This window comes from Ornithodoros turicata, chromosome 2, assembly GCF_037126465.1.
Source record: "Ornithodoros turicata isolate Travis chromosome 2, ASM3712646v1, whole genome shotgun sequence".
NCBI lineage: Eukaryota > Metazoa > Arthropoda > Arachnida > Ixodida > Argasidae > Ornithodoros > Ornithodoros turicata.
In genome coordinates this window covers 63,260,410-63,286,336 of record NC_088202.1, presented here as the reverse complement: position 1 = coordinate 63,286,336, position 25,927 = coordinate 63,260,410, and the positions used below count along the sequence as shown (strand labels likewise).

Sequence of the window (25,927 nt, the reverse complement as noted above, 5' to 3'; positions counted from 1 at the left end):
AGGAAGTGTAGCTGTTAGTCATTCATCCCCTAAGCGAAGGTATAAAACCTACTGACCCAGGGATTTTCCCAGCACCCCTACCCCAATACCCCCCAAAAATCATGCAACCCCAAATTGGGGCCAGAAAGTCAAAAAAAGAAAAGCAAGAAACGCTGCACGTGCACCTGTCCCCTACGCCCCCCCCCCCCCCCCCACTTCGAGACGAATATCCTGGAAGTATCTCTTGACCGTCGCATGAAAGCACAAAATGGGCACAGAATGTACCCGCATATCATTGCAGCAAGTGCAGTTCGCAGGAGGCAACACAAGCTCATTGGGGTCGCCTGACCTGGTAGCCCGCAGACTGACTGTACCGACCGAAGCTATCCTCCTCCTTTTTTGAAATGACCAGGTACTATTGTTGAACATACCTACCTAGGATACCTACCTACCTACCTACAATACCTAGGAGCAGACAGTGAACAACGAAACATACTGTGATCCCTTGGTGACGACAACAAATGCTCCAACATGACAAATCCCACCCGCATACGTCACGTATGGCTATACTTCAAGCATCCGGATATTATATTTAAGCGTTTTCCACATCCGCTATATTCGCCTAACGTTCATCGTCGAACTACCTAGTCTCTCGGTCTCAAGGAGGGGCAGGCTGCCAGAAGTTTTGGTTCTTACGGTGACGTCATGCATTACGATGCATGAATAGCTACACATCTGACCCACTTTTCAGATGAAATACAAGCGCTTCCCGAACGATTACTTGCCTACATTTAAAAGCAGAGAGACTAAGTAGAAAAATGAAACCCCGTTTCTGGAGTATTAGGTTCGACTAACTGTCACTAAAATATTTAAGGTTACCTATTGTGTCATCCTTGTAAGTCTTCTTGGTGGCGCCTTGAGTAGAGCGGCAGTATTAGTCGCATGCAACGTTGGGGAAGTAGGACATAGTGAATTGCTTCAACATCGCCAGCTAAAAACCTCTCCCTGTTTGTAAACAAATGACGTCATAGTGTTCGACAGCACCACCAATTTGGTAGAGTTGAACTACGCTGGAAGCTAGAGGAGAACAAGGTCGCGCACGAAAGCCACGGTCTTGAGCGGATTGCGATCCTTGAAAGGGAGGCGACTTTCGGTCCTACTTTTCTTTCAGTAGACCTCTCCCTGTTTGTAAACAAATGACGTCATAGTGTTCGACAGCGCCACTAATTTGGTAGAGTTGAACTACGCTGGAAGATAAGGGCGAACAAGGTCGCGCCCGAAAGCCACGGACTTGAGGGGATTACGATGGTCCCTGAAAGGGACGCGACCTTCGGTCCTACTTTTTTTTCAATTGGAGGCAGCGAACAAGTGCCCATTCGTGGAACCCAGCCCTCCCCTTCCGATTTGTTTCGGTTGCAGTCTGTCTACCAACCTTTTCGATGTTTCTCGGGTAGAGGTCTATTTATCAAGTAGGAGAAGGCAACTGCGTTACGGCAGCGAATGCGAGTGTAGAATATGACGTCTATGATGTGTTCGGTCTAGCTCACATGCAATCGCTGCGTCACGGAATAGTTTCTCATACGTGTTGCAGGTTTCTTCTCGTATTTTATTATGGTTCTCATGTAGTTGCCATATAGTCACCGTGATTGACAACTACAGACGTGTCCTTGACCCGAAGTAGACACGGCGTGATTGGGCGCCTAGTCCTTCTGCGTCAAATGCGCTTCACCGCAGATTATGCTTTGTAAACGTTCACTGCCCGTAAGAAGGCTTCTGCACTCTCCAGTGTGAATCTTTATCAGTGATTGAAGGTTTCAGCAGTACCACTCGGTGGACGACAGGCACGTCTGGACAAGTATAGCAAGCAGCAGGAATATGAGAAGGCCGAGAGTAGATCCCCCAACCACGAACCATATCTGCTTGACATTTTGGGACGTTGATCGCACTTCGGTTCTCATCTCTTCGAGCTACAATAAAATAGAAACAACTGATTTTGGGCATGTGCACTAATACAACGGAACAGGAGCGGGCAGAGTGGCTATCAGGTGGTCTGGTGCATGACCTACGAAGTAAATAAAAACCCGAGACAGGGAGAGAGAGGGAGAGATACAGACGAAACAACGCCATGTCAAACGCGGCAAACATTTAACGAAGCAACAATCTCCAGTCGTGGGCGGAGGTTTTAAGACTGACAAAGTTTTGTTTCAAAAAGAGTTAGTGCCTTAGTTGCTATAGCGGCAGTTTGCATTCACTTTAGATTGCCATGAAGAGATGATCAGATGATTTGCAATAATTACAGAGTCTTTCCCAGCCACGAAAAATTAATGTAATCTCTGAAACCCTATTCCCTCCCAATTTCAGCCGTGCAAAAAAAATAGCATGCTAAGATAATTTCACTGATCTTTTTTTAGCTTACAGGAAACTGATAACGACGACAAGGTAGCTGAATGTCACTTATCAGTCAGTTAAGATCAGACTTGTACACGTTACTAAAAAAAAGTAATTGATTACCGTTACCTTGTACGGCAAAGTAATTTTTTACCGTTACAAATTACTTGCCGGAAAAAGTAATGAAGTAACGCCTTGAAAAGTAACGCGTTACTTTGCCAATTACTTTCGATATCTGAGAAAACGATATAAAAAAAGATAGAAAAAAGATATAGAAAAAAGGAAACTGAGCAAAGGCGAAGCGAAACGAAGCAAAAACGAAGTCAGCATTGAAGCAGAATTGCAAAAGCAGAAAAGAGTCCCAACTGGAACTCCCACAAATGACTCACCAGGTACCCGGTACAACCTATAGTCCAACTTACTGCATACAGGCCGGGTTACGGATAGATAGTACACATGAATGGGGAGAGGACAGTGGACTCAAAAATGCACTACACGTGCGGAACACTGTGGCAATTGACCTCGGGGTCCTCGGGTAAGTAATTGTTGCGGGAAAAGTCCTAGGGATAAGACAGCTGCCTTGCACCGAACTTGCAGAGGGCAGTTGGTTTTGTCTTCTCGCGGCGGTGAATCATCCCATATGTGTGTGTGTGTGCGTCGTCCCGAACAATGTGGATTCTTTAGTTTCCAAGTAATCGATTACTTGGTAATTGATTACTGAAAATTGTAATTGAATTACTCAAAAAATTACTGGGCCCCAAAAGTAATCGATTACGTTACAAATTACTCAAAAAGGTAATTGATTACTAGTAACGCAATTACCCGTTACCCGTTACGCACAAGTCTGGTTAAGATGAAACAAGATAAGAGGAAACAGGTTGCTCGAAAAGGGGGCGGTGCTTGAAATGGTTGTCTTCATAACGAAGGTTATGTGCAAAGAAACGCGTGCAATCATCATTGCTCTGCATCAAAATGTATTCACAGGCAAGAACATAGCTGCGAGTACGATTGCACCTAAGTCAACCATTTATCGGATCGTCAAGAACTTCAAGAGGATATTTTCAACTGATGCGAAGAATGCTTCGGGGTGCACAAATAGAGTCCACCAAGCACCAGGACCTTCTTGTCAAACAGGTCTCAGCTACGGGATCGATTCGCCACCGGTGCAGAGCTTGCTCAGCAATGCAGGCAGGTGTCTGTGCATCTGCGCGTATGGGCAAAGGATATTGTGGGCTGGCCTGGAGTCACGGAGACTGGCAAATATGAATAGAAATATGCTTGTCCGAAGATGGAAAAGTGAGCGCTACCATGAGTCCTGTGTCATGGCAACAGCAAACCATCCCTCCGAACTAAACCATCCAACCAAACCTAAAAGTACACTACGGCACTGCAACATAAGAACGATAACATAGTCGACGTTTCGGTACCAGACGTGGTTCCATTACCAGGATGAAATGATTTGGCTGTGCTACCTATCTATCTGTTAAAGTAGCTCACAGAAGTCATTTTTAACACCCTGTTTTCTTCCTATAAAACTGTTAAGTAGGCCAGTAAGATGCACCATGCGAAGTAATTCACACCACAGAGTCATAATTATTGCAGAAATTGAATTTAAAATACGCCGCAAAAAGCGACCGTGCGCAACGGCGGTGAAGAGCAGTACCAGCCTCTGATCTGCCTGGAACCTCGCACTGACGCTATGAGGAGAACGCTCGCTGATTGGCCTAGAGAAATGTCTGCTACTCAGCTGTTCGGGGTTCTGAAAAAGCCTTTCTCCTGGCTCGGTATGATTCGGCCTCTTCTTCTATCCCAAATTCTCCGGGAGAACTGGCAAAACTGGTTTACGGCGGCAAAGGGACAAGGCGCTGACCCCCAGTGACCGGCGAACCAGAACGAGTTCTCCTTATAACGTCATCGGTGACGTGGCATCATACCTCCTCATCCTCGTTATACCTGGAGTGGCGAGTTAAGGGTGAACGCGCGGAGCCATGTCCATGCGAGTTTTTTTTCTGGGAAACAAATTGCACACATGAAAACCTTTCGCTACTCGGTATAATGACACACACACTTTTATCAGACGTCTTAATCTGATTTTCTTTTTTTTTTGATGGCCCTCTCTACTCCTTTAAAGGCAAATGACATTCCAGTAGGGGGCCTGGATGCCTGATTGTGTTTGGTGGTGATGGCAAACATCCAGGCCTCCTACCGGAATGTTATTTGCCTTTAACAGACTGATAGGCAACACAGCCAAATCATTTCATCCTGATTATGAAGCCAGGCCTGGTCTCGAAACGTCGAGTATTTTATCGCTTTATGTTGCAGAGCCGGGGCGTATCTTTAAAGGGACCGAAAAGTGAAAAATAACCCCCATATTTTTGCCAACTATCGTGCACAACGTCGTTGTGCACATACAGAAAGCATTACTTCTCAATTCGGCATATTTTTTACGTATAAATATTTTGAAGATTGCCGGAACATGGACTGAAGTCCTTCTTTACGAATGTTAGTTGGTTGATAGTTGGTTGATAATGAATCAGTTACAAGTACTCCGTTTAGCAAAACAGAGTTAATTAAGTGTTAAATCCCAATATCGGTTCAAATATTAATTGGCATTTGGAAATCTGGTCAATAAGAAGTATATTAAAAGGTTATGAGCACAGTTCAGCTGAGTGACACTGATGAAAATTATCTTATTTACTCCTCATATATACAACACGACTATAATCTACAAATACAGATATGCCCCCAGGTTACTTAACACTCTAGGAACAAACTAATAATTATAATATGCTGTGACTGCAAAGAAAAAGCAATGAGAAAAAAATGAGAAATGAAAATTTGCTGACATCAATATATACAGATGAAAGATGTTCAATATATCTCATGTTCAATATATACATTTCTACAAGACCGCACACTGATGGGGAAAGCGTCCCTAATAGCATGCACGACGCACGCAGGAAGATACTTTCTATTGTACTTTCTCAGAGCACCCCATATCCTCCTTGTGAATAGCCGACAGGTGATATGACGGAATTTCCTGCAGAAATAAGGGTTTGCCGTTCAAGTAGCGCGTAGAGACCACACGGCACTTCCGCGTATGTTGTCATGCTCTTCAGTTTCTCGGATGTATGTAAAGGACATTTGCAGTACTTCGGTGTCCAGGCACAGTATTTCGAAATATTCGTTAGTTGTGATGCAATTGTTTCTGCTTTTCACGCGCATTCTCTACCTCTCGGCAGCAAAAACACTGGTCCGTGGTATCCATCGGTTTGCCTTTCCCATATGAACACCTGCACGACGAAAAAACAGCGCTTGTTTCGGCTTACACAAGTGTTTCTCCCTGATACATGTAAATTTCACAAACCAGTCAGTCTTCACGGCGCGGTGAGCTACTGGTGAGGACGAATGTGACCCCGGTAAATCTCTGGACGAGGAACCTTCTGCTGCGAAGAACACACTTTCCAGCACGCTATCGCACGAACAGAAGTTGTGTGAGCGATAGTTCTCGAATGCGGAATTCCAGCGCACTCATGTTCAAGAAGTTCGACATTTTCGACGTAGAAAGTGGTCACAAATGCTAAGGCCATTTTCGTTTTCGCCGGATTAGCGACCGGAAGCGCGCGTATTACATGCGTCCTCGACATATGGCGCGGGGTGATGCAATTGTTGACAGACTGCTCGGTTTCCTACTAGGTCCCTGTACATGCAATCACGAAAAATTCGATCACAGAGAAACTACAGCGATTTCAGCGGAGTTCTTTGATATTTGAACTTTTGAAGGTTCAAGCTTTTCGCTGAACCTAAAGTTTCAATAGGTTTATATTCACTTTTCGGTCCTTTTAAGGATAAACAGGCTTTCCCCGGTCTTTGGACTATTTTTAAGACCATTCATGTGTTGGGCTACTTCTCATCAAAGGGAGTGGGCTCGATCATAATTCTGTAAAAAAAGAAAAAAAGAACACTACCATGAACAAGGAATGGAACTGCTATCAACGATCCAGGAGCAATCTGGAGATGAGCATGCTGTTTCCAGCATGATGGAGCACATGTCACAAGGCAAAATTAATAACAAGATGGCTCGGTTAAGAGAACATTGAAATTTTGGGTGAATCACCAGCGAACTCCCCAGATCTCAATGCGACTGAGAACCTGTGGTTAATCCTTAAAAAGAGGGTGGGAAAACAAAACGCAGGTATCCTGATGGACTCGAAGTACTCATAAGGCGAGAACGGTGCGGCTTCAGTCAGGATTTAAGCCGCGAACCAGCATGCTAGGATTGATTGCAGAAGTTTTGAAAGTGTCAGCAGTGTAAAATTTGATGTACATGTCAATAATGTACATGATGTACATAATACATATCAATGATGTACATAATAACGTTAAAAACTCATACAATCGATATTATTCCACTTCAGTATATGTATACACCATAGAAACATTTTGCGAAAATATCTCAGCAACCTGTGAAAAAAACTAAATGATGTCAGTCACAAAACTTTTGACCATGACTGCACGTTCCCAACAGTTTCCTGATAGGTGACAAGAGGAAACAGAAGGAATACTGACACGGTTTCCTAAAGTGCTGCTATTTGTGTGCTTCCCTTTTTCATGTTTATTTCACGGCAGGGAGGCTCATGTGGCCACCTGATGTGTAGCCGTTGATCTACTCCTCACACCTTTCTCTGTCTATATAGGGGTGGTGCATCGATGGGTGCTAATGTTACCTACAAGAAGGGGCCACCTACAGAGTAAGAACTGTATAAGCTGCGCGAACGCGCTCAGAAATAACACGAACGTATCTTTCGCGTAACTGTACTGTTTGCGCACCGATTGTGAATGAGAATGTAAACAAGACGTCTCGCAAATCGGCTTGATGTGAGCATGGGATCGCCGTGCTTTCGAGCCGAACCGATTGATGACAATCTCTCTAATTTTCTTCTTGCTTTTCTGTATTTGCTTACCGCAACCTGTTCGTGGGCCTTGCTCATACACGCGCTATGTCTTGCCCGCAAACCATTTTGCTCGTGCTACATCGTCTTCGGTTGGCGAAGTCGAAAATAAAGAATAAAAGGGGAGAGACGAGTGCCAGTGAACAGCGATAACCTTTCTGAGAACTACTTCCAAACTGCTCAAAATGACGTGGTTCATCTGAAACGCACTGTTGACATAGCTGCAATATCAGCGCTGTCGAACTAACCCTACGAGAATAGTGTCTCCGTGTCAGTACTCTCTTGTGTTTCGAAGCCTGATGGGTGTGACAGCTTTGCTTTTGTTCCTGAATGAGCGCAATGAACCAGACGTAAAAACTCCCTTGCCGTTTTTTCTAGCTCCGCGAAACCCTCCTGGATGATATCCAAGGTCGATTGCTCCCTTGGCAAATCTTGTCCACAGGGACCCAGTGGAACGCTCGACTCCGGCCTGAGAGCGTTGGGTTCCCTTGCCAATGTTGACTTGATAGGTAAGGGCCGTAGACTTTGATCTTCAATTTGAGTGGGGATGGGCGTAGATGGACTGGCACTATGGTTCAAAACGCGGAGTCTGAAAAAGCAAACAGAGTCAAAATACCACAGCATGCTAGTTCTTTAGTGGATGAACTCTCAGTTTGCAGTTGACGCAACATCGATACGAGTGTCTCCTCTGGACTCAAGTTTGTGCTGTTATAACAAATGATAACACGACGTTTTCTACGTTTGCAACGTGCCTTCTGTAAGACTATCTGGGTTTATGCGCATCCACTTACTCCGCTCACGCAACTCCACAGTTAGGTTTACGTATAGGGAACGCACGGATAGTACGACGGCGTGCGGATTGGTAGAAGGGGGAAACAGCGTGTTGCGGGACTGGGCTGGGCGTCTTGAGCATAGGAAGGCATTCCGTGCTTGCGTTCGGTACAGTTGTATATTATTTCTCTTAGGACATCCCCAGGGTGGCAACAGTATAAAACTGTCCCAAGCAATGTGGTCAAGAACGATATCTTCTAAATAACTACATTGATTAGCTGCGTTTTCATGGACGGATATGTCGGCTGAAGGCCACAGTAGAATCTGCGCTGCCACCTATTCTTCTTCATCTTACGTCTCTAGCAGTCATCCACCTTTACTATAACGAGGCGAGGGAGGGCGAGGCATCCGGATATGACGTATGGGACTGACGCGGTTTACGTGGCGGAATTCAGTCGATATTTGTCATCTGAAATACCCAGGTCGAGCGGCTTATCCTTACTGTGTCAACTTCTCTCTAAGCCGATACAGGTCAGTTTACATGCAGATGATAGACCGACTTATCCAGTTAGGTCGACTTAAGGGTATCGCTTTGATGAAAACGCAGCTAATGAGCGCGCAACGGCTTCCCTTCAGTGCGACCTGCTTGGGGATAAGTGCAGATGTGCAGTGACACTAAGGATATAAACAATTATGCAGATATGAAGTATGTTATTGTAACTCTACAAGTATGAAGGGAACAATGTAGTGACACTTAAAATGGATCGAAATCCTGTCTCATTCGTCAAGGCGTTCATCAGGAGTCATCACGCAAAAATGTTTTCAGTGTGCGGTGTATTGTCACTGCACAATCAAATTTACAAAAACAGACGGAGAAAGTAGCCGCGAACGGCCTGCACGATCCTCGCGTGACGTCAGCAAGTCCCTATGCCGTTCATGTTTTTTTTTTCTTTCTTCTCAGCACATGCGCTGCCTATACGCACTTGAGCTGCGCCAGTCTAGGCCACGAGTCACATGCCGGGGAAATAGGCTACGTCACTCATGACGTACCACCCCCCTCTTCTCATTCTCCGAGAAACTCTTTCCAACAGTCGATTTTGAAAGGTATGCTCATTTTACTCGTTGCTGAATAAGTCGCAGACGAACGTTATTTTCAACCATTATTTATTTCAAATAGCGGAAAAGGGGAATACAAGGCTTTTTAAAAACCGTTTTCCAGCCAGCTTCACACCCAGCGATTTTGCAGCCTCTGTTTTCCGCCCAAACCGGAAAAGAGGAAAGCGATACCATGGAGGAAGCGCACGACACGTGTGCTTTCCGTCTATCTGGCTTGGGCGGTGAACTGTTTTCAACGTGCTCCCCCGGCTAGACGGCGCTGCGCTTTCAATATGGCGGCGTCCACGAGAAAACGGTGTATACATTCATCAACATCCTATTGGCCAGAGAAGTATTCTAGATTTGATCACCCAAACCATTTCGACGAGTTGGTAAGATATCGTTTTTCCGTGAGAAGTGCGGTGGGTTTGCTCACACAATTGTTTGTTCTCGCGTTATCGTATACTAGTCTCAACCGTGTGTCGCGTGTGTAAGTCAGACGACCACCTGATTATTAATGCGTTAGCATTAGAAGCCGCACTTTGAAGAAAAGCTGTCGTCGTAGCGGCGTGACTGTGGTGTGCGTGTACAGCGCGGCACGTTACGGAGCAGCGAATCAGTCTGCACACCGCAAACTCGTTCGTTCTTCTCCATCACGTGGAAGCGTGGAGCTCGTCAGCTGGAGCTGCAGCCGTCGTCAGTTGCGCCTCGTCTCTGGACGTCTTCCGACGTGTCTGTGCGTTCCCCGAGAGTTTCGAGAACGGCTGAGTTTGTGTCTCATGTCGTGTCGTGTCGTGCAACGTTCTCCAATGAATCCTGGACCTTCTACTAGTCAAAATACTAGTCGAAACATATAAAAATATAAGCAGCAGAAAATACGAATAAGAGAAGCAATTAGAAGCATGACGAACGTCTAATGCTAACGCATTGTCATCGCATTAATTAGATTAACCGCCCTCAATTTTTTGTATCACTATACTTCGATTCACATCCACGCATGGTGCACCAATTGTGAAGTTTGTAGGTTTATTCTTCACTTTCCCTGAATGTTCTCGGGGTCTGTCGTTTTGACAGCGTCCAGCTTCTCCCACATATATTCTACCACATGACATGGGAATCGAATGTACTACTCCTGTCACAAATTCAACATACATGTGGTTTTGTGTTTTACTTCAGAACACGAAGTATTTCCGCACCCTCTAGAGTATGTACAAACCCGCCCGTCTGTTAATTATTATTATTATTTATTATTCCACTTAACCCTGTGACCACAAGAGACAGTCTCTCGTCTCGCGCGCCCTCTTCGTTGTCCACGTGCAGACATCCGACACCTCCTCCGTAGGTAACAAGCCGACCTAACCAGAAGAAGACATCTATGCAGACCTCACAAACAAAATCGCACATAACAAATGTGCAATACAGTAGCCGGTCCGGCGGCTTTACCGTCTTTCACAACCAAGTCGTGACCGCCTCGTGAGGATGACTGCTTTCTTGCACCGATGTAGCGGTTTCTTAACCAGTCGCGGACCCTTTTAAGTGTTGCTGTGTCCGTCTACATAACCTGGTAGAGGTGTGTAGGAGGTAGGCCCTTGGAGTTAAGGCCTCTTGAACTATTGTTCCGTGCGAGAGTGCTCCTGCTAGAACCCACGACTTCGTGTTTACGTCGTAAGGTTGGTCGTGAAGTCACAATGTGGCACGTAAGCGTCTCCTCCACTCCCATGTGCCTCTTGTAGGATCTCAAGAGTTTCCATACCGGATTCAGCACTTGGACAGCAGCGCCTTCGCTGTCTGCACTGCTCATTTCGTTAGCCCATTATTTTATTCGAGCTAGACGTTATATGCACAATCCCACATTGAACCAGGAACAGTCAAAACTCTGCTGAAGCGAACTGCGAGCCTTTGTCTGACCGTGTCTACTCCGGATTCCCGAAGCAGGCAACTATCGTTTGCAGAGCCTTACTGACATCATGAGTCATGTTCGTTAGCTCCAGGAGTTAAAAAAGAAACTTGGAGAAATAGTCAACAACGACCAAGTAGTACCGTTTCTTAGCGCAGCCTTCGTCCCCGAACGTCTGCGAATTTGGCATTGCTTCGTGTGATCGGCAAACGTGTGATCGAGGACCTCTTCCCGTAGTGATGCAGGAATGACTAATCGTGTTCCCCGCATTAGCAGTCCGTCCACTACCGACAGTTCTCCGGCAACATTTTTTTTTATATTTACGAAGGTCTGGAGAAATCACGCCCATTGCGGGCCCTTGCGTTTGTTAGTAAACTAAAAACTGTATAGTTTCTGTGTCGCCACTCACGGCATGTTCGCTGATGCTTGAAGAAGCTGTACTGAGAGCACTTCGTAGTTCTCAATGACCTCGTGGAGCGAAGTCCAGACCGTTCTTGAAGGAGGTCCTGCCTGGGTTGTGTGACAACACGTCTGTCGTGTACATCTCCTTGCCAGGTGCACCCGAAACCGAAAAGTCATATTCTAAACTTCGCAATCGCAGGCGTTGTATCCCTGGCGGTAATTCGTTGATTCGCTTAGTCAAGAAGGTAGGAAGGAGTGGCTTTATGATCTGTCTCACCCCAGGAACGGAGACCAAAGCATGCGAAACCCCACGTCACTGCCGGAGCTTGTATTTTCACCTGCGCGTACCTCGGCTCCGCATCGGAAAGAGCCTGTGATGCGATGCTACGGGTCGCTACAGACCGTCAGAATCTTCCTGTAACAAATACGGCTCTAAGGCCATGATGATGCGTATACTGACACTAAGTTGCTGTCGCACGGTACAGTAAGTCAGGACCGGAGTCTGGGTAAGATCGTCTTTGATTACATCAAAGGTCGCTGTTGCTGTTGAGGACCCAATAGCCATGCCGCCTCTGACGACAAAATATCTCGTAAGAGTATTGTTTTCTCGGCTAGCCCTGGGAGGAATTTCGTCAGGTGGTTTACCATTCCTGAGAATTATGATCGCAGCTCTGCAACCGACTGTCGTACCTTCATAATACGGATTGCTTTCACCTTTTCTGAGTCAGCTGAAATTCCGTCCGCCCAGAGAATATGCCCAGTTAAGTGGATCCGCGGCTTCTGGAGCTCACGTTTCTCCGTATTCAATGTAATACCTGCCTCATGCAGACGCGTATCATGCATCTGTGTGTCACGCCATACACGCGTTGAGAAAATTCCGGTGCTGCTGCAATTCCAAAGAAAGAAATTTATTGATTCCAGAGAAGTTGATACCGACCCAGTGGTGTAATGAAGCTGACCAGTTCCTTGCTGACAGGTGAGTGAGCTTGCCAACAGACGGCACTAGCATGTAGCTTGCTAAGGACTTTTGATCCCTGTATCTCCACAAGATTTTCTTCGACGGTGGGCATGACCATTCATTCTTTTCGACGGTGGACATTGACCATTCGTTCTCATACGGACTGCTTATTAAGTTCAGTGAAATCCACGCAGATCCGTAACTTGCCATTCTTTTTTGCCCATAGGCGCACATCATTCAGTTGCGCGCCCACTTCGTTGTACACGCAGAGACACCGACGCATCCTACTGCCTTCCGCTCCACTCAAGCTCAGACTTTGTGCACATATCTCCATCAGTCTGCAGGACCATCTTCACTGTAGTCTAAAAGAAATAAACTCGCCTTAAGAGAATGTCATGCTTCACACGCTTCACAGCAGGGCCTATTTAGCAACTGCTTCATATTCCATGCTGCTACACAGAACAGAAGTAGAACATGCCATGACATGCATCCTTACTGAATTTTCGCGCCATGTACTGCTATGACAGCGCACAACCGGTTATTTCCATGACCGGCTATACGTACCTTCTGGTGCTTCTGTGAAGCTGTACTCAGCATCGTCAGGGTCGAGTTGTCTCCCTTCAACGTTTCTCTTGCTGTGGTTTAGAGGCGTACAGCTTGTGCTCGCACTGTTTGTCCGCCCACAGTTTGTCTTTTTGCAGACTTATTGTCTGAACGGGCAACTCTTTACTACACGACATTCTGGCTCTGTTGTGCTTAAGTACAATGGGCACCCCTAAAAATTCGTGGTACAGCCCAGGGCACAGCTTCGGTCTGTCGCGAGGCATTGGGTCTTTCAGTGACGTAATATGTTTCCGTTACCTGCGTGCGATGCGAAGCACATACACACAAGGCCACCGTGTACGTACCAGGGAGCTGGCCTACATTGACAACTGCACGACTCCTGGTTATGCCATGCTGAATCGTTAGAACCGCTAATTTCGCACACTTTATGACCTATCGATACATTTCACGTTCCTAGTTTCACAGAGACATACACGCTCGGAATACTCATATCACCTCACTTGTGTTCTCTGATGCTGGTGCTATTCTTGGCTATCGTTTTCCAGTGATCGAGGAGTTCCTTCGGGCTCATCTGAATCTCCTCAATGGGGGCTGTGAGTATCAATACCTTGTCCGTCGGGAAAACCACTGACCCTAGGACAACAAAACAAAGATTTAATAAACATTGCTGGTGTTTCAAGGTGAAAGGTGGAAGCAGGGCCAGATTGATGGGGTACAGAGGCTACATACGAAACGCCGACACAAGCTTTTCAGTTCCCCCGCACAAGAGCGGCTTGAGCTACCGAATCGCACCGTTGCAAGTTTCGTTTCAACAAAGAGGGACGCAGAGTGAACATAAAGGGGAAACACATTAGAACGAGGGAGGTGTAAGAAGATGCAGAGAATGTGGGTTAATCTTGGAACCATGACGGAGCAAGGCGAAGAGGACAAAGATTGACTCTATCGCTGTCTGTCCGTGTCCTCTTCGCATTGCTCTGTCATGTTTCAGAAGTATACGGTGTGACACATCCTGTTTTTATGTAGGAACATTTTTTTTCTCTGCTCTCAAACACGGAGCTCAACGTACTGTCGACTGTGTTGTTACAGTGTCCACAAACACATTACATCGCTACAAATGAGATATGTTAAAGTTTTCGCATCTCGTAAATGTAATGCCCCCCTCCTACCCCCGTCGGCACCGTCACGTACCTTTCGTTTCGAGTTATATGACTTGTATGACTCGAGTTATATGACTTGTCGGCCGCTATATGACTTGTATCGGTCAGTAGAAAAAACTCTGAACGGAGGCATCTTTTGCTCGAAATTCGCTTTTTCTGGTACTGCACTCAACAAACTAAGTTCCATATGTGCACGACAATCCATGCTTTCGTATCTTGGATAGACACGGAAATGTCCGTTAGAAAAGGAAATTTGAGACATAGCGCCATATAAAATAGATTTGTATTGCATAGAATATAGGCGCGCATTGCATCGCGTTTGACGCTTTTTGACGCGTTTGACGCGAAAAGGTAATTTCGCAAATCACAGATAATTAAATTACTTGCGCTCGACGATATCCCAAGAAGGACTACCGTCGTCAGCAGTGCTGTCGGTAGAACCGGAGGAGGCGAGGAAAGTGAGCTCAGATAATGTAATCGAAAAATGAAAATCGGCCGTGCAGATAGGTCACGTTCCGAACACGCACAGGACATGTACAGTTCTGGACAAAAGTTTACGGAACATGCTCCCGCGCATTCCTCAGAGTGACACGCGACACACGATTCCTGACACCGACCCTGAGTGAAATACTGCATGCGGGCTCGTACAATTATAGAACACGGAGCTATTTGGGGTATAGGTCATCGCAATAGCGAGAACTGTAGGCGTTGAGCGGTTTACTGCCGCTCAAGAATAGGTCAGCGCAGAAGGCGAGATATTAGAAACACAGGACCAGGCCTCGAAACCGTTATTTTTTTAGGTTCGGTTCAAGTTCCGGTCTAAGGTTATCGGTTCGGTTCAGGACAGGGTTCAAAATAACGGTTTGAACCGGTTTACGTGTGCTGTGCTAATCAGTGTACCATATGTGAAAATTAATATCAGGTTCCGGCGATGACTTGCTCCTTTCTTCCTCTTACTCCCTCGCCTCTACACTTCATAGGTGCAAAGAACCATGCAGTTCACAGCAGATAATCTTTTACTGATTGATTGATTGATTATGTGTTTAATGGCACAAAGGCAACAAAGGCCATAGAGCGCCAAAACTATGCTGAGTGTGTCGGAGACGATTATGGGAAAGATGATGTGAGAGAGAGTGTGGTAGTTAAAACCTATCTACAGGTATGAGCGATGAGCGATGATTGATTGACCAGGATAAGAGAGAGGGGGATGACGATAGCAAGCGAGCATGGCAGTTAAAAGCTATCTACAAGTGTGACAATGAGATATTTACATGAGGAGTTCGGTGATAATGGATAAAAGCGGAGCAATGCTTATCATCTACATCTGACTAAGAAACCCACACGTGGTCTGCAATCTTTTACTGCACCAGAAAGTGCTGGGAAATGCCGTACAGCTAGCATACCATTGAACTCCATTGCAAAAAGCTATTTCCAATTTCTAAAGAAAACGAGAGAGAGAGAGAAAAAACCTCTTTCCCGTAGTCGCTAGAGGTCTGCCTTGCTTGTGAACTAATAAAATTTACGTCGCCTTCACACTGCGACGCTGAATGAATGCAAGCAGCCGAGGCAACAATGCAAAGTCTAGCTGTAGCACATCTTTTTCTTGTTTCTTTTTTTTTTTTACACCTTGAGTCACAAAAATGTATAGGGATGCCGTGAACTTTTTGGAGGTGAGGCTGTAGGAAGTGCATGGACTCACCACTTCTTGGTTTGTCATTTGTCCGCTCTATGAATTCGGCGAGACTCCGAACGATGTAAGGAGCTGGTGCGCGGCAGTCGAGTGGTGAGCTATAGGCGTTTTTACCGTCCTGCGAACCGGTTACAGCATCATATTTTTTTCGGTTCAGTTCCGGTTCGTTCAAGGGGAGAGAAAAAATGTTTACGGTTCAGTTCCGGTTTCGACCCCTGCACAGGACTACGCAAAGCGCAAACGGGCAGTAAAGTCATACATGTTAATACTAGTCCAAGTTGCATGAAAAAGACGATCTGCGGTGCAAGGTCGCGGAGCATGTAAGTATTTGGGGTAGAGAGAGAAAGGGATCGAGCTTCTTCCGGTGATTTCTTGTTTCATCACAGAAGGTGAACGCGCTTTATTTCTCAGGAAACGATTGCAACTACTTGCCGCTAAATGTGGCCTTATTGCAACTCGCCAATTGGTCTTGCACGCCCCTTTGAAACTATGACCTGCCACTCTCTGTCTGTGTGGCCTGAGTACCTACGAGCTATTGAGTAGCAGGCTCTGCCACAGGTACCGCACCTCCGGATCAGCATCGATGGAACATTTGACGTATTACGCTTTAAAAAAAATGAAAGAATATGAAATGCAATGCAAAGCTTTGTATGTTTGTTTTTTGCAGCAGAAGTATCCCTGTTAGCACGTCAGATAGTAGAAGGAAAGCAGGTGTGCCTTCCAGCCTTTTTTTTTTTTTTTGCCTTTATCAGATAATTATTAATATTCAGTCACGCATGGTGAAATGGAATTATTATGTAATACAACAACTGCCCAAACATAGTCATCATCACAAAAATAAAGTTGTTATTAGCAACTGTCAATGGTAGGGGCAACGTAAACGAAAAGTGAAATGAAGTCAGGTCGAGGAAGTATGGAAAAGATGTAGACGATCACGAACCGGTAAATACACTTCAGTGACTATCGCACTACAGCTATGTAAACTTGTATTTTTCAGTGTGCGTATTGTGTCTTGAGGAATATAAAAGTACAAGTTCTTATGACTATTCAACATTCTGAACATGTCACTTTACTTTTGAAAAATGCTCCTCCCACGCATACAAAGTATTTATTGGCATTACAATCTGTCATTGCTTTCCCACCTGTGTACTTGAGTACTTGGCAAGAAAGTGCTAAAGAAGAGCACATAAACTAAAATACAAGTACCCAGAAATGTACTTAAAGTGGTACTTTAGTATTTGGCACTTAAAATGCACCCCGTCATGAACTGCCGATAAGCAATAGTTTTGACGTCCGACGTTATGTCCTGAAGACGCTTTCCCAGTGCCTTGCAGACGCGCGCAACTGCAGAAATATCAATGAGGTGTTGCCAAAGGCCTCTTCTCCGGCGTCAATGAATGGCCCAGTTATACGTAGGCGTGCTAAAAGCGCACCGGGTCTGATCGCTCCGAGTTTGGGATCAAAATGCTTGCGTTTGCATGGGCCGCTCCTAGCGGTTAGGAAAGAGGATGCGAGGCTAGAAAATGAGAAGGAGGTAGAAGGATGTGACGTTTCTGCCAGACTTGGGAAGTAACCTCGTTACCAGTAACTATAGTTTGAGAAATTCTCTAGTAGTAATTACTCTTCCTCAGAGAGTAACTCTAAACTCCAACCAGCTGCTTGCTTCAGTAACTATTACAGTTACAGCAACTACCTAATTGCCTTCAGAACTGCGTGTCCTTCGCTAAAATTGCGGCAACGGTTTATATTTTCTTTCAGCGACGTTGCCATCCGGTATTCGTGGCTCACGTAGCTGTCCATAGCCCTGAAAGAACAGAGATTTGAAAAATAATGCAGTTGTCAGTAATATTCAGAAACAACAGCCTGACGCCGCAATAACTTAGCTTAACTTGTTTTTGAAAGCCTCGATACGGAAACCGAAGCATTTTTGAAAGGTGGGTGGAAAGTGCTCCTAGCACAGCACTAGTGTGATAAGAAAATATATAGCCATATAGATAAACGTTACTTTCCATTACACAATGTAAGTAAAATTTATCTATCTATACCGGCGAATGATTTTTCTTATCAGAGGGAAATTGTTTACAGCAAATATTACTACGGCTCTGAGGGTAAAATAAATAAGTGCTGTGCTCCGACCACTTTCTTTCCACCTTCCAAATTCAGTTTCGGCGTTAATAGTTTCACAAAGTAGTTATTGCGACTGCACGCTGTTGTTCCTGAGTATGAGTGGTAACTGCATTCCTTTTCAAATCTCGGTTCTTTCAGTGATATGGACAGTAACGTGAGCCACGAATACCACCTGGCAACGTCCGTGAAACAAAATTTAAATCGTTGCCGCAATAGACCTCTACAGAAGAAACGTCACCGTGACGTAATGTAGACATTGGTAGACATAGCGAAACCGAAACAGCTGGGACAGAGAACACCACCGTTTCACAAAGCCGTATTCCTTCACGAAGGTCAGGGGTCGTTTCTTTGCATTAATGCTACAGAAATGGCGTCACGTTTTTTGTCGCTTTGATGTCTTCATTCCCGTTCCCGGTCCACCGCGGACAGAAAAGAAGACTCCACCCAAGGGTTGGTTGTATTAGAATCACTAAATAGGGAGCAGGGTAGCGACACTGAGCCACGCCGGCGAGCGAGCCCGCCATCTTGAGTCAGGCGCGGCTGCGTCGCCTAGCAACGGGATGCCAATCTCCCCCTTCTCCGGCGGAGAACAACGCGCAGTCGAGCCAGCTCGCAACCCAGGAAACTAATTTTACATGAAAGGGACTCAACATAGACGGCGAATTCTTGGAAGGAGAGACCACGTGACTCGATCGGCCCAATCGCAGATACCGAACGGCGGCTCCGGCGCGGAAAAGGAATGCGATACTCTGTACCCCTATTTAGTGACTCTAGGTTGTATCGAGAGACAACGTCGCAATCCTGTGCGGAATGTGGTTTGCTATTAAGACTTAGTTCGTGCTTGCTTTGTACAGAGACACCACGTGCACCCCAAAAGAAACTCGTGCCCTCCAGGCTCCTGAACTGCCCAGGACGCATATTAACCCCCCTGTCCCCCACTCCTTCCTGCTGTCCTCTCTCCATCTGGCCACGTCTGTACGCCGCTCATAGCCACGGTTGCTTCGCGGCGCTAACACCGAATTAAAAAAAAAGGCTCCTGAAGATGGAAAGCCGGGTAGCCATCTTTAGAAAGGGCTACCGAAAAGGGTGACCGGTAGAATGGAGCAGAACAAGGCCATACAACTAATAGGATGCAAGGAAATGCATAAAAACCCTACAATATGAAAAACTGTATCTAAACGTGGCTTTCTTGTGACTTGTTTATTTTTTGCTATAGTAGTTCCAGACTACCAAGTTGGCGGCGCTGTTGTTCCATATGACGGCATTTGTTTGTAAACAGGGAGAGGTATATTCTAGCGAAGAACATGAAATTCTGAAGGAAAGTAGTTAGTTACTATAACTATAGTTACTGAAGCAAGTAACTAGTTGGAGCTGAATGTTACTGTCCGAGGAAGAATAATTAGTTATTAGTTAGTTTCTGAGAACCTGGTTTCTTGTTACGAGGTTACTTCCCAAGTCTGGCAGAAACGTCACGTCCTTTTACCCATTTTCCCTCGTTTTCTAGTCTCGCATCCTCCTTCCTAGCCGCTGAGAGCAGCCCATGTAAACGCAAGCGTTCCGACACGTTGCGCTTCTAGCGCGCCCATGTAAACGGGGCCACAGAGATATTTCGGTGCTACGACGAACGCTAATGTGCACACTCTTCGGAAAATCCGTGTGCCATTCCCATTTGCGCGGTAATCCGCCATATTTGTAGTAGGAACGCGCCTTGATAGATTATATGAAACGTGCGCGAAACAACCCAAGATAGTGATTGCTCGCTTATGATCTCCGCTGAGATCATAAGCGAGCTATCATTATTATTATTATCTATCTATATACAGTCGACCCCCGTTTATCCGGACGGTGCCGTTCCCGGCGAAATCGTCCGGATACCGGGGCATCCGGATAAATGAAACGACCGAATAGAAACGTCCTACATAGCAAGGTTTAATTAAAACATAGAAACCTCGTCAATGACAGCGGTTACATAGTAGTGTAGGCACTCGATTCCTGCAAACTTTTGCTAATTGCATAGAGTTGAGCCACGCTGTTGCGCTGCTCGAAGAATGTCAGTGCGGACGCAAAGTGTCAATGTCGGAGCCTTGTTTCTCACTGGCGTCATCGGCACCGTCTTGCTGCACATCATCGGAGTCAATATCAGCAATCACACCGTCATCAGACATAGCTGCACACGCGTCATCATCCTTATCAACGTCAACGTAGTCAGAAACCGCAGCATCATCTACGGCAGTCGCAGTGAGCCTCTGCATCAGGGATCGCAGCAGGTCCTCGGGTTGGATTTCCCCCCTCTAGAACCGGGCAGTTGCTCGAGATATTTCCAAATGACTCGACTGGTCAACGTGACCCAACGCACACAAATAGAAAAGGGGGTCATCGTGCAGGGTTGTCTCCCCTACGGAGGAATGTAGGCCCCTGACGTGTGACGGGAATAACCCCAACACAGCGAAAAGGGTGACGAAGCGGGGTCAGCGTCTCCTCTTGCTCACGGTAGTCCGGATAACTGAAGCTGTATTACAAGAATTTTCTACTTTCGTTCCCTGGAATTCTTGTCCGAGTCCGGAAGCTGAAGTCCGGATAAACGAGAACAAAATACATGGAGGAAAATCCGTTCCCGTGCCTTCTGTCCGGATACCGCGGGATCCGGATAAATGAAGTCCGGATAAACGGGGGTCGACTGTACTACGATGTTCGATATTAAGCTTTCTCTGTAGAACAAAAAATGACTGGGATTTGAAGTTCCCAACGAACCCGGAAAAGCAATGGCACACAGCTCTACAGTCGTGCGATCTCCAAAGAACTTCCACACCGCTCCGGAGACCGTAAGTTATCGGTCACTCCTTGGACTTCGCTTCGCCAAGAAATAAGTCTCTCCACAGCAGTACAACGTTATTTCTGGGTGTACCCCGAGAATATACGAGGGGTGTTCAAGTCAAACCGGGACTTTTCATTTTTCGCTAAAGTAAAATGAACTTACAGGCGAGAAATTAGTTTTATTTTTCAACGTAATCTCCAGCTGCACTAATGCTGTTGTCCGAGCGTTTCACGAGGGCTTGGATGCCAGCAGCGTAGAAATCCTTACCGGCGCGTAGCAGCCATGATCGGATCGCATTCTTGACCTCGTCGTCGCAGCTGAAGTGGCGGTCCCCAAGGAACGCCTTCAGTGGCTCGAAGAGATGGAAATCACTGGAGGCGAGGTCTGGGCTGTAAGGGGGTGTGGCAGAAACTCCCAGCTAAGTTCCTATAAGGTGCGTGTCGTGAGATGCGCGGTATGCGGGCGTGCATTGTCCTGTATAGGAGGAGGACTCCTTTGGTGATGAGGCCCGGCCACTTTTGATTCAGCGCCTTATGCACATCCCTGAGAACCTGGCAGTAATATGCACTATTGATGGTGGTACCACTGGGCAGAAAATCAACATGAACAACGCAAGCCTTGTCCCAGAAAACTGTGGCCATGATCTTACCCGCAGACGGTGTGCTTCGGAACTTCTTGGGAGCTGGCGAGCCCGGATGCTTCCACTGTTTTGATGCGCGTTTAGACTCAGGACTGAAATGGTGCACCCACGTTTCATCGCACATGATGATCCGATCAAGGAACGGCTGTCCTTCAGTGTCGAAACGGTACCTTAGCTCTTGGGAGATTTCCAGTCTTCTCTGCCGGTCAAACACGGAGAGCTGCCTTGGAACCCAAGGGGCACTAACTTTCCGAAAATGGAGGTGTTCATGAATGATAGTGTTCAACGTTCCCACAGAAAGGTCCGTCTTTCGAGCCAGTTCGAGACATCTTATCTGTCGGTCCTTGAGGATCAGGCGCTCCACAAGTTGGATGTTCTCAGGAACTCTGACACTGGGCGCTGAGCCGCCCCGGCCGGGACCGTCCTGCACTGATGTACGGTCGTCTCGGAACCGCTTGCGCCACTCAAACGCTTTGCTGCGGCTAAGCGTACCGTGGCCATACTGAGCCTGAAGTCTTCTGTGAATTTCAGATGACTTTACACCTTCATTCACGAGAAACTCCATGGCAATTCGCTGTTCGATGTGCGCGCTCCCCTCGTTGTCGGCCATCTTGTCCAGCATGTGCCTTCTGTTTTGCACAAACTTTGGACCACCACGTGGTGAAGGCGGAGGCCTGTCGCGTGTGAAAATGACGAAAAAGAAGTAGCGCGAGCCATTTGTACACTCATTTGTACAGAAAGTCCCGGTTTGACTTCAACACCCCTCGTAGAACAAAGAAAAAAAAAACACTAACTTGAAGGTCGATACACTAACTTGAAGGATATTGGGCACGAACCTAACAGTTTTTGTTACATAAAATAAGCTATGACTCTATTGCTCGACGCTGAGGTGATATGAGTTCTTGTGTACGACGTGTGCCCTGGTACCTCGCGTCACGTGTTGGGGTCGGCTTCGGAGAATTGGCACTTTCCAGATGATGAAAATTTGAACTGTTTGAACCCTTTTTCTGACCGATAATGTATTGTTTTTTTTTTTTTTTTTTTTAAACTACGTCCTGCTCAGGCGTCTGCGTCAAATATTCAAGCTTGAAATCGTTATCAGTGACCTGATACCTGGGTTTCGGTCCACTTTTATGTTGAACGTCGTTCTGGGTCGAACGATTCCAAAGAAAGGCTTCACTCTGTATGCTTCGATATTGTTCGTTTTGATCTAAAAAGAAAAGGACGAATGGTCAGGGATGGCAAATGTTTCCGTAACTACGTACCTTGAATGTGACATGTCGATTGGACCTGTTTTCGATACTAACACCAGCTGGACAGCTTCCAGTTTCCACTTCGCCCTTGTCAAGATATATTATCTCTTCCGGTCTGTGGAGAGGGAACATTATTTTTGTGCACCATATAATTGCAACAGACATGTCTATTACTAGGAGAAATATCAGAGACATGGAGAGAAGACACGGAGGCAAAAAGGAGGCACACCAACACTTTCTCAAACACAGCAGCGATTCATTGAACGAAAACCACCCAATCGAACAAGTGCTAAGAGTCAAGCGAAATAGCCAGAAGACGGAACTGTGTTAATAAACCTTCCCTTATTCCCCTTCCTTCTCTTCGGGGCTTCCTAGGTATATAGGGTGGTTTTTGATCAATAAATCGCTGCTGTGTTTGAGAAAGTGCTGGTATTCGTTCCTTTTTGTCTCAGTGTTTCCGTGTTTTCTCCCTGTCATCATGTACCAGCTAGTCTGCGCTCACTCCGTTCTATCGATGTCTATTGCATCTGAACCAATACGAACCACCGATGAAGAACGGACGTTATATCTAGTGTATCATGCATACATACTAAACGTTTTATGTTTCGATAGTCGGTTGTTATGAATTGGTCACACTATGTAACAATATGTCAATATACAGGGTATTCATGTTTATCCGTTACAGATTTTCAAAAAGCAATGAAAGGTACACGTACCGTTTTTGCATGTGGGTTCTACGGCCAGGCGGATGTCCAGTCGGAAAGCGTATGTAAATACTGGAAACTAATTAGCTAAAGATATTATTTTTTAAGCTCCAGTTATTGGTGAAATCCATTCGTATTTGAAATATAACTTGCCAAAACTTTCTTATACAAATGAGCCAAAAGCAGAACTGCGCAACTTCTCAAGCGCAAGCAGCGCGACGAGCATTCCAACGTCGGAAGGGGGCCACGTACTTTAGAGCGATGCAGATGACTGGAGTAGGTGCTCATCTGCAGGCCAGATCGACTGCTTTGAGGCCTAGGTAAGACGCCATGGCCGAAGGTCATGCGCTCCTGTGGCGCGCGGATTTGTTTCCGGCTCATTTGCATAGCGAAATTGGGCAATGGATATTTCACGGCACGCGTTCGTTTCAGCATTTTTAAAATATAGATTTTCAACGAGGTTTGTGTCCCATTCTGCTATCTCATTTTTGCAGGAAAATTTAATTAATGAATGAATTTTGGGTAATTAGACATCTTGTATACTTACATACACTCCCTGAGAGAATCTTCACCTGGCCGTAGAGCCCATCTGCAAAAACTACAACTATGTTGCATTCATAGCCTTACTTATAAATAATATGTAACGGATAAAAACGAACACCCTGCATATTACAATGTATATGTCACAAGGTAATCTACATAAAAGAGATAACGTTCCTTCTCTGCTTCAAAAAGTCTGGCGGCAATAACGATGCCTTACATTTCAAATGTAAGGCATCCCTTACAGGCTGCACACTGTATATTAAGTCCTCAAAAATGTTTTCCCTGCTGTGGAAGACCGAGCCAAACAGCAATGTCCACGGACAGAATAGTGAATTCAGTGTTGTCGTCGGAAGTGTGAACACCGCAGAACACTCACACATTTTCGTGGTCTTCATTGAACAACTGGTCCTCCCCCCCCCCCCCCGCGCCCGCTCTAGACGGTGCCGGGATTGGTCTGAGCCCCCGTGTCGTCGTCCAACTTTGTTTTGCAGACGTCGCATAGCTTGCAGGTGTGTTATTTTCGTAGTTTACTATATAGATCTTGTCGTAAATATTGCAAGTGCAATTTTCTGACTTTAGGCTTTGTTACTTTGAAAATTATGCATCACTCACTCTGCTGTGTTGTATGTATCTAAGAAAGCCGCGTGAAATGGACTGACATAGAACAATAAATAACAAGAACAAGAAAAGAAAGGTATGAGATGTCATTCAGCAGTGAGGAGGATATGTGCTAATGTAGCATGAGGAGCCCTTCTCGTGTGAAGACTACCCTTAGCTTACTCGATTTTCACGAGGTTGGTCCACTCTGGTCCAGAATCTCCACCACGAATGAGTTGCATCTTCAAACTGTTGCTGAAAGATTGCCAGTAGAACGAGTGTTGCATAGGCGCTCTTCTTCAGCTTCTTCTATTCAGGATGTGGAAGGCGCAAGGTATCTTTAGATATACCTCGGAAGGCGGTCCGAACGGAGCTTCATATTGACAAGCAACGCTTACGCAAGCTAACGCTTATCCCATCCTACAGTTGGCGATTGGCAAGGTATCCTATGTGTTATCATAGCCTCATATACAGGGTGTCCCAGAAAATGTGTCCTTGAATTATAATAAAAAAAATACGCCTCCTAGAATCATGCGGTCAACAGCATTCGTTCTTATTAGGTTTTTGCCACCTCCTAATGTGAATGTCATGTGCTCCAAGTTTAATTATGTAACTATTTGCGAACTGAACTCGGAAATTTGCCAAGTAAAGGTCACTTCTATACCCCACCAATATGCAGAGCGTGCCGGATTCACTGCCGAAATCCATGATAATTCACAGTGATATTCACGAGCTATCCCATCGGAAAAAATAGCCGAATATCATGCTTTTCGGGGCACCGGACCATAGCTCGCGATGACTTATATTTTTTGAGCGCAATCGCTCTCAGTGCGACGAAAGGAGGTTCCGAAGCCAGCCCACAGAGTGATAGTAGAAAAAGTAACTGTTCCTAAAATTACGAGAGGGAAAGCATTATCCCAGCGAAAGTCGAACGTGATAAGCCGTGCCTGTTTTATCTCTTTCTGCGATGTCTGGGAGGGCTGGGTTTCCAACCTCCTTTCGTCGGACTGACAAAGATTGCGCTGAAAAATTCATGGTGCTGTTTGACGTGTGACCTTGTTTGACGTCTCCGAGAGCCACTTGCTACGCTATCATAGGATGTCAAGTGCTGGGATTCGTATAGCCTGTGCGACGTACGTGTTGGCTCCCTCCTTGAGGTGACCAACTGATCGGTGCCACGCTATTCGCGGGGACGTGCAGGTGATATTTGCGTTTCGTTTTTATTCAAGTGGAAGCTTCCAGTTGGTGATTGGAGATTTGGCGGCCGTGAAACAAAGCAGTTGTTCCCGCATCGTCGTTGGTGTAACAAGTGCAGTGTGGACGCTCAAATGAAGTTCATTCGCACACCGAGTGAACTTCTAAAAAACACCCTGGGTAAATTATGTTTGGTCATGT

The 25,927-nt window shown here is 45.9% G+C and overlaps 1 protein-coding gene across 1 annotated transcript; it reads right to left on the bottom strand.

Annotated features, from left to right (window-relative positions):
- Positions 1-1,570: 1,570 nt before the first annotated feature.
- On the bottom strand, positions 1,571-24,818 carry LOC135383625 (motile sperm domain-containing protein 2-like). The gene is made up of 6 exons (XM_064613013.1): positions 24,716-24,818; positions 22,701-22,803; positions 22,549-22,645; positions 13,507-13,639; positions 7,686-7,908; positions 1,571-1,946 (listed from the first exon to the last, which is right to left on the bottom strand). Exons 1-6 carry the CDS (start codon positions 24,772-24,774, stop codon positions 1,794-1,796), a joined length of 768 nt encoding a protein of 255 aa, XP_064469083.1. The 5' UTR covers positions 24,775-24,818; the 3' UTR covers positions 1,571-1,793.
- Positions 24,819-25,927: the final 1,109 nt, after the last annotated feature.

What these genes read in the sequence shown, in the direction of transcription:
- LOC135383625 (XM_064613013.1), bottom strand. Translation starts at nt 24,774, where the DNA reads ATGCAACTCATTCGTGGTGGAGATTCTGGACCAGAGTGGACCAACCTC. An exon ending in ATCGACATGTCACATTCAAG is followed by an intron (nt 22,646 to 22,700) that starts GTACGTAGTTAC and finishes TTTTCTTTTTAG; the next exon opens with ATCAAAACGAACAATATCGA. An exon ending in AAAAGTGGACCGAAACCCAG is followed by an intron (nt 13,640 to 22,548) that starts GTATCAGGTCAC and finishes TTGTTGTCCTAG; the next exon opens with GGTCAGTGGTTTTCCCGACG.